The sequence below is a fragment of the Bidens hawaiensis genome, unplaced genomic scaffold (assembly GCF_021521415.1).
Source record: "Bidens hawaiensis isolate Kalapana, Puna unplaced genomic scaffold, B.hawaiensis_p1.1 tig00004682_1, whole genome shotgun sequence".
Classification (NCBI taxonomy): Eukaryota; Viridiplantae; Streptophyta; class Magnoliopsida; order Asterales; family Asteraceae; genus Bidens; species Bidens hawaiensis.
This window is the reverse complement of record NW_027491286.1, coordinates 144,489-153,166: the sequence shown is the minus strand read 5'-3', so window position 1 is coordinate 153,166 and position 8,678 is coordinate 144,489. Positions and strand designations below refer to the sequence as shown.

At 33.9% G+C, this 8,678-nt stretch overlaps 1 protein-coding gene across 1 annotated transcript; it reads right to left on the bottom strand.

The window, feature by feature from the left end:
* Positions 1-2,041: 2,041 nt before the first annotated feature.
* LOC143627401 (AP2-like ethylene-responsive transcription factor BBM) lies at positions 2,042-6,809 on the bottom strand. The gene is made up of 9 exons (XM_077097231.1): positions 6,319-6,809; positions 5,244-5,784; positions 4,795-4,877; positions 4,638-4,646; positions 4,379-4,467; positions 4,022-4,095; positions 3,870-3,920; positions 3,431-3,507; positions 2,042-3,051 (listed from the first exon to the last, which is right to left on the bottom strand). The coding sequence occupies exons 1-9, from the start codon at positions 6,539-6,541 to the stop codon at positions 2,264-2,266; spliced, it is 1,935 nt and encodes a 644-aa protein (XP_076953346.1). The 5' UTR covers positions 6,542-6,809; the 3' UTR covers positions 2,042-2,263.
* Between the last annotated feature and the right edge of the window lie 1,869 nt (positions 6,810-8,678).

The window sequence follows — 8,678 nt, the reverse complement described above, 5'->3', positions numbered from 1 at the left end:
CTTCGTAGTTTAACCGGCCCACAATCCAGTGTGATGCGAATTTAAAAACATTGGGTAATAGGTTCTTATAAAGATGCATAAAAAGGCGTAGCCCAGGCCCATTCATTATTTGCAATCCTTAAGTTTCTGCCGTTTTCTTTAAATTCATTTTTTTTATCTTATTACAATATCAAGTTCAGATCAAGTTTTAGTTCGCCTGAACTCTAGTTTTGCGATTTAACTTGATTTACATAGCTCGAGTTCAGCTAATTTCAAACTCTTCAACCAAAGCTTGAACCAAATTTGTGAGAAAGTTTAGAACTTGAGCTCAACCAAATTTGATCTTATTTGCTTTGTGTTAATAATTTTTTTTCTGTATTTTATTAAGTTACATGCACATGTAAATATTTTCATGGAGATTTATAAAGTTAATTTTTATAAGAATGTATAACAAAATATATACTTACAAGTTACATATTGTAATCATAATTATATATATAATAATATAACTGATGTACGAATAAAAGTTTATTAAATTTGTTTAAGAAAAATGCACATTTAGATTTGCTAGTGTAGTCAGTGGCGAAGCTTGGGCTTCGCCATGGCGGTGCTTGGGCTTTGCCATGGTGGTGACCGAAATCACGGACCCAAAAATTTTTTGGGTGGGCGATTCGGTTCGTGCTCGGTGGTTCTGGCCGTGTCGGTGGTTCGGTTCGGATCAAACAATATGACATCTATATATCTAATTTTTTTCATTCATTCAAAACGATTGTTCTTACAATTAAAAAAAACAAGACCTAAAATATCCATAATATGATAATAATACGAGAGCTGAGAGGAGGGTGAATACCTTAGAAGAAGATTTACTCGTTTGTTCATCATCCTTTTTTTTGAAAAAAGAAAAAATTGTATCTTGCTTTTTCATGATTTACCTAATTAAGAAGAATCAATAGGGTAAGTTAAAGTAAATTTCATCATACAATACAAATTACAAGATTAATTGACTAATTTTCCCAAATTCCCAATTCACAATTACAAACACTAATTTTATAATCCTTGATTTAACAACACAAAGGTAAAGGAAAATAGACTATTACCTTGCGGTGGTGGATGAGCGGGGATGAGCAGCGGCGGTGGATGACCGGCGGACGGCGGTGGGGTGATGGGCGGTGGCGAACTCAAAAGGCCGAAGGCAGGGTAGAAGGGAAGCAGCAGGTAGGGCGATTGTTTTGAAAGAATACCCGTTTGTTTTTGTTTTTTTAAGTTATGTTATGTAAAAATGTACAACAAGCCGCCTCCAAATTTAAGTGTTATTAAAAATTAAGTTTTTTACAATTTTTATAACTTTTGTTTATAAAAACCATGAGGTTTTATAAAAAAAATCAAACGACAGGGTATATATTTAAAAAAAAAATTGGTGGTGACCGGTAACTTTTTGAAAAAATAAATTGACAGTGACCGCGCTTAATACCTATAAAAATTTTCGAAAAAAATCACGAAATTTACCCAATTAACGGAGAAAACGACAGTGACCGGGGCCACCCCCGGTCTCTTCTAACCTTGGCCCCTGAGTGTAGTCAATAACTCAAACTTGGTAAATGCAACTCAAGTTTGTGCTCATTAATTAACGAGTTTCAATTTTGGCTATAGCTTGTTTTATCTCATAATTCAAGCTTATAACAAGTAGGTTTCAAATAATTTGCAAACGTATGGCTCTTTGCGCCTTTAAGCGTGTCTAAGATTTTAAGATTGTCTAAAATGGCTCTTAAATAAAAATCTGTCACCGTTCTTTTTTCATTTTTCACTCATATTCATGCATGTTTCATGATTATTGTCTTAGACATACTCTAAAACATATTTTACAATCTTTTTCTTGTAATTTAAAAGCAAACTACATGCTTATTTTAAAATATATATATTTTTTTTGCATTTATTAAAAATAAAGATGCCGTTTCGTATCAGAAAAAAATTGTCACTACACTATATATGTGACCAAATTATACAAAAATACGACTACTTTTTGTGTTGTCAAAAGTGAAATTGGAAATTACAATATTGCTTGGTTTTCTACATTCCGTGGATCTAAATACATCTTCAAAATTAAGATCACAAAACCCATAGCACATATAAGCTATTGGTTTCTTGACCTTTGGTTAGATCCTAATCTATTACAAAGTTAATAATAAAAAACCCTAATCTCTTTCCAAGTTCATGAAGAACAAAGAATTGCAAAAAAAAAAAACTACACCTAAAACCCTCAAATTATATCATGAAATTCAACTTCCTATGAATCATTCCAAGTAGTAAAGTTAGGAGCACCACCATGAGCCACCACCAGGTTGGCAGTTCTTGCTGCAAGCGTCGGTATGGCGGTTGGCACCCAACCACTATAACTGGACCCTTGATGATGGTAGTACATATTCCCATCACCATCTTGAGATGAATCCACACTATTAGCTATCATATGGTTCATATAGCCACTGCCACCGCCGCCGCCACCATATCCCATAACCGAATGATCACCTCCACCGCCTCCACTGCTGTAACTATGGTCCATTGAAGATGAATCCATGCTCATAAGATTATGAAGAACAGAAGAGTTTGGTGAGGGTTGAAAAAACTGATGAAGTTGTTGAAGATCTTGGAAGCTTTGACCATCCGGCTCGTGCTGTTGTTGTTGTTGTTGTTCTTGTTTGCACCATAACCGTTGTTGGTTCGAGGTGTTATAGTGTTGTGGGTAGTGCATGCTAAATGGTTTGGTGTGGGCTTGAGCCATGGCTTGGTGGTGGTGGTAGTCAATGGAGCTGGGCCATGTCATTGTGGCATAGTTGTTTATTCCTTCATGTGTCAAGTGGGTGGTCAAGTGGTCGTCTTTAGCGGCTCGGAGTAACTCAGTGGCTGCTGCTTTTTCTGTATCTTTGAGGCGTTTGGCTGCACCACCTATTGGTAAAGTGGTGCTTTCAAGGATGCATTTAACATCATATCTGTTAATTTCAAAGTTTGTTACTGCATTTAGTCCACGAAACTTGATCGCGGCTATGTCGTACGCCTCAGCCGCTTCTTCTTGTGTACCTAGGAAAGGTTAAACAAGCGCTATGAACATTAAATGAACAACACATATAATTAAAAGTGTCAAAGTGTAGATGACTCGAGTAATTAACAAGTTCATACAAAATAGATAGGGTCATTTCACTAACACTTACGTACAATATATAGGTAATCTCAAACTAAGCAAATCGTTTATATTTATTATAATAATCGTCTGTCGGTAATACTCATTCTGATACTAGTAATTAATGTAATCATCAAAAATAAACTTTTTAAATAAATTATAAAAACTTTATATGAGTTTTGACGCATTTAAATAAAGCATAATCGAATCGATGTATGCCGTAATTATGCTTTAAATTACTATATATATAATTTTAATATATAATTGAAAAATATATACCGAAAGTTCCCAAGTAAAGATCTTTGTTCCCTGCAACTCTCCCAATTCTTGCTTGCCATCTTCCATGTTGATGGTGTCTGCATATATATTCAAGATATTGTTACAAAATGAGTGACATTTGATTGAATAAAATAAATAAATAAATTGATCATCAAATATATACCCAACGACATTTTGATTCTATTATTAATTGAAATTATTTTTTTAAATAAAATCTTCCAAAGTATATTTTGCAAGATTCTGACTCTGTGGGTAAATAGCATGTGCAAACTGGTTTCTTTTGGTCCCATTTAATCACCAACATTAATATAACTATTTATAGCATGCAAATGGTATCGAAAATGGATCTTTCTAATAAAAAAATAATATCTAATATGTTCATATGTATTTATATAAAAAAATACATTAAGAATTAAAGTATGCAAAGTGAATAACGTACCTTGTTACACCTCTATAGATGGAAGCACCTCGTGAAAAACCACTACTTTTCCTATATAAAAAAAATCAATGTATATGTCAACATATATATATATACATACATTAAATATTAAAATATGTATTGGAAACCAAATTGAGTTTCATAAAATATACCTTCTAAGAGAGGCGACGTACTCTTGTCTCGTCATGTTTTTCATATCCTCGATTTCTTTCTCATAGTTGCTAATCTACACGTGTTTAGATATTAGTTTATACAAATTGCAAAAAGCAAGATGCTATAAAATCTCCAACCATGATCTAAGGAAAAGACCACAAAGAATCACGAAACACGAAAGAACTCCAAATACAATTTTAAACATTTAATTGTTTGAAGAATTATAAAAAGAACATATAAAGTGCTCAATATATGGTAAAAACTACTTTATATGCTCAAGTAAAATCCTATCAAAATTTACAAAAAAACTTAGATTGTGTTGTATTCTTGTTCTAGATCAATTTTAAGAAACTCACCGGAAAATTTGTAGTTGTCGTTGTGCCCCAGTATTTCAACGCCGTCAGATCATACGCTCTTGCCGCTTTGTCCTCTTTATCATAACCTCCTATATCAACATAAAATCGATCATAGCATAAGTTAACAATCTTGAGATGAAGGCAAAGAAGCTATAAAAAGTATATATACTTTATGCAAAGAAACAATTCAATTAAAAACCCTAGCTCTCAATATGTGGACAAGAAAATAAAAAACACCTTTTTATGTAATTAAACTTACCCAAATAAACTGCAAGAATATTGAATAGTATCCCAGTTGAATCATTTATTAATCCATGCAACAAAGAGGAAGAAAAACAAAGTTAGTAGAAGAATTATAAATATTATTTTTATAATTCAAAAACGCATTAACTTTATTTTTAAAATTTTTTAATTACCTTGTCTGCCTTTACGAACTTGTCCTTCTCTTCTGCAACTATTATCCCATAAATGTGCCTCGTATCTCCCCGTCCATCTGTGTCTGCACTACCCAGAAAAGCCTAAATATATCTCATAAAATAAAAACAAAATAAAATGGTACATTAAAAATAACTACAGTTTTCTTTTACGGGTCCAGGTTCAAATCTCGGCTCTTGTGTACGTTCTAAAGTATAGGTGGCATAACTGTAAGAGAGATTTGAACTTGGGTAACAGAGTACGCAAATCAGCAAATGTGCTCTTGTGTACGTTCTAAAGTATAGGCAGCACAACTGTAAGAGAGATTTGAACTTGGGTAACAAAGTACGCAAATCAGCAAATGTTATGAAAGAGACATCGTTGTTACTACGATGGACGACGTGTTTCGAAAAAATATAACTATACATAAATAAATAAAATAATATTTCACCTGGTAACACCACGGTAAATAGAAGTTCTTTGTCCGAATGTATCAATAGATTTCCGGGGCACCGCCTCCACCGCACCGCCGCCGCTTTCACTATCTACGGTGGTTGCCACCTCCATCTGCTGCCGTTTATTATCAGAAGACAAACTTTCACCACCGCCGCCCATCGAAAGTGAAAGCTCGTTGGTCCTACCACCACCGGAATACACACTCATTGCCCCGGTTCTTTCATCGGTTCCTTGAACCTCCGGCGGGACTCCGGTGGTGGTGTTTTGGTTAGAAGGAGTTGGGTTGTTTCTAAGCCAGTTTTTAATCATTGAAAGACCAATGCTACTAGTGGCAGTGTTTCCTCTGGTGGTGTCGTGTGTGGTAGCCGTTACGTCTGCGGCCGCGGCTTGCGGCGGAAGTTGGTACAAGTAGTTTCCGGTGTTACCAACACTAAGAAAATTTTCAAACTTTGGAGGTTGGATTTCAGTGTTTTCATTGCATGAACCACCACCGGACATTAATACCGACAAATCCGAGCTACCCTTCATGTTCCAATCTGTAAATCATCAAAACAAGTTAACAACCAAGATTTTTTTTTTTTAACCTGAGGATTTTATTTCTTCAAGAAAAAAAAGAAGAAGAAAGAAAGAAAGAATTTTAAAATCTTGAATAACAGAAAGGAAAATGGCATAAAATATCAAGAAAATATTTACATCACTGTTTCATATGTTTTAGTAAACACTAAAAAGACATCATAAAAAACCAAGATTATATATGTTTTATAATCTGATTATTATAATTTCTTCAAAAAAATCCTTATAGTAAATTGAATAACAGAAGAAAAAAGGCATAAAATATCAAGACAATACTTACATCACTCTCTAATTTGTTCTCTAAATTAGCTTTCATTTTCTTTATCAAAAAATGTTTTTTTTGGATTCACAAAGATTAATATTGCTTGTGTTTTTATGAGTCAAAACAAAAATAGGTTAAAAGACCAAAATGAATGATAAAAAAGGAAGTAAGAAGTTAATTAAAATCAAGAAAAAACCTACTTAATCTAGAAACTGATATAAGCAGTTTAACTAACCATGGTGATTATGGTAGGGTTCAAGTAAACCAAAGGGAGGGGGGAGGTTGAGTGAAGGTAAAGACGAGTGACCGGCGTTTGAACCCAAATCAAAGCATTCTCCGGTGCCAGATATGGTATCAGAGTTGAAGTTATCAACCATAGATGATTGTGAATCAACCATTTGTTGCTGATCTTGAGGTGAGAGTGAGAAACCTAACCAGTTATTCATGGATGCAGCCATGAAAACAGTAAAAAATGTGTTTTTGTGTTATTTTGTCAGGTATTTAATAGGGGATTGATGAGTTCATGCACATGGATGTATGGATTGATGGATATGATCAGAAGATGACTGCTTCAGGGTTGAGAGGATATGAAGGGCCTATGAAAGAGAAACTAACCCAAAGAGGAAAATCGAATGTAATACCCCTTGTTCATACTATATACTTGTTCATTTTGTTGTTAAGAGTACCTAGATACATTGTATGCATTTTAATAGAAAATAAATTAAATAGGTATGAACAAAGTTAAAGGTGTTAATTTTACATGATGGTAATTATTGATGGGTAAAACGGTAAATGACAATCTGAAAACTACAAACAATAAGTTAAAGGTACATACGTTTATACAATCTAGAAAAAGTATTTGTATTTTGTTGAATGGTGTGTAGTAAGAGAATGAGATATTAGTCAAAATATCTAAAAGTTATTTTGCTAATATTTACTAATAGGTCCGAGTGTGGCAAATGGGTTGGGTTGGGTCGAACGGGTCATGTGTTGAAATGGGTCATAAGTTGAAACGGTTTTGCGTTGGAATAGGGTCAGAAAGGATCAATTAAAAAAAGGTTGTTTTGTTTTGGGTCGGAACAGGTTAGAGTCGGAATGAGTCAGAATGGGTTTCGTTTTTTTTTAGCGAGGGTAACTGCGAAAGCATTTTAGTTTTATTAGAATTTTAGTTTTTTTTTTTATATTTTGATTTATGATTTTTTTTATTTTTATTTTTTTAGGGTTTATATTCATATTAAAAACCCCTCAAAATAAATTTCAAAAAATAATTAAAAAATTATAACACAAAATATAAATCAAAAACAAAAAAAGTAAAAAAAAAAGAAAAAACTAAAAAGTTTTATCCGTTGTCGTTCTATTAAAAAAAACTCGAGAAATTAGTCGAAACCGAAAAAATCGACGAAAACGAAACCAAAACCGAATCGAACCCGTAGCTTGCAAAAACTTGTGTCGGCCTGAACCAAACTCGTTCCAATCCAAAACTCGTTTGTGACGAAACCTATCCGACATGACCTGCTACATTTTCTTATGACACTGGCCCATATTGACCCATTTTTTTAAATTTGTCAACCCATTTTGACTCGAAAATAACAAGATGGAATTTTAAGTGACCAATTTTAACCCTTTTAGTTAAAATAGATGATCCAAATCAACACATATAATTTTTAAATCAACCCAAACTAACACATTTGAAATTATTTGAGCCCAGATTGCCGTCCCTAATTGATATTATATAACTCAATATTTTCCTATTATTTTTGCTTTTGTCTGTTATTTTTAAATATATGTATTAAAGTCTTTAAACTTGTGAAACAATTGTGATGTTTGCTTTTCTGAAAAAAGGTCCGCGTAGACATTGTCATCTGCAGACTATTTGTTTTCTCGAAAGCGTTTCATTAAAAAACGTCTGCGCTAGCTCTTTTTGGTGCAGACTTGGTTCATTCACTTCTGAGATCTTTTAAGATCTGCAGAGGGTTAAAACACCACACCCTACCAACACCCACTGTCCACCACCTCCACCCACCATCCGCCACCACCATCCACCGTTCGCAAGCATCACCGTCAATGTTATCACCATAGTTAATAAAAACACAATAATACTTAAAACAAAGCTATTCTAACATCCGTCAATGATCCTTAGTCTAAGTGGTTGATGTAAGACCCTCAAAGACTTCAATTTAAAATGGAGAGTTGTTGGGTTCAAGTCTTGCTTGATAAAAAATCTGAGGTTCCAGGTTAGAGGTGCACAAATCGGTTTTTTTTAAAAAACCGGTTCGGTTAATAACCGGACCGGTTTTTCTTGGCCTGGAAAAAAACCGGTTTTTAAATAACCGGACCGGTTTATTAACCGGTTTTTTTGGTGCAAAACTCGGACCGGTCTAACCGGTTAAGACCGGTTTAGAAACCGGTTAGAACCGGTTAATAACCGGTTTTTTTAATTAACCGTTTTTTTTTTTAAAATAACCGGTTAATAACCGGGTTTTTTCATAATAACCGGTTTTAAAAAAAACCGGTTTTTCCATTAACCGGTTCGTTAACCGGTTTTGGATCTAGAACTTGTAACCGATATACGAACCGGCGGTTACTAAAACGGTC

What these genes read in the sequence shown, in the direction of transcription:
- LOC143627401 (XM_077097231.1), bottom strand. Translation starts at nt 6,541, where the DNA reads ATGGCTGCATCCATGAATAACTGGTTAGGTTTCTCACTCTCACCTCAA. An exon ending in CGACAACTACAAATTTTCCG is followed by an intron (nt 4,096 to 4,378) that starts GTGAGTTTCTTA and finishes AAACACGTGTAG; the next exon opens with ATTAGCAACTATGAGAAAGA. An exon ending in ATCTATAGAGGTGTAACAAG is followed by an intron (nt 3,508 to 3,869) that starts GTACGTTATTCA and finishes ATATATATGCAG; the next exon opens with ACACCATCAACATGGAAGAT.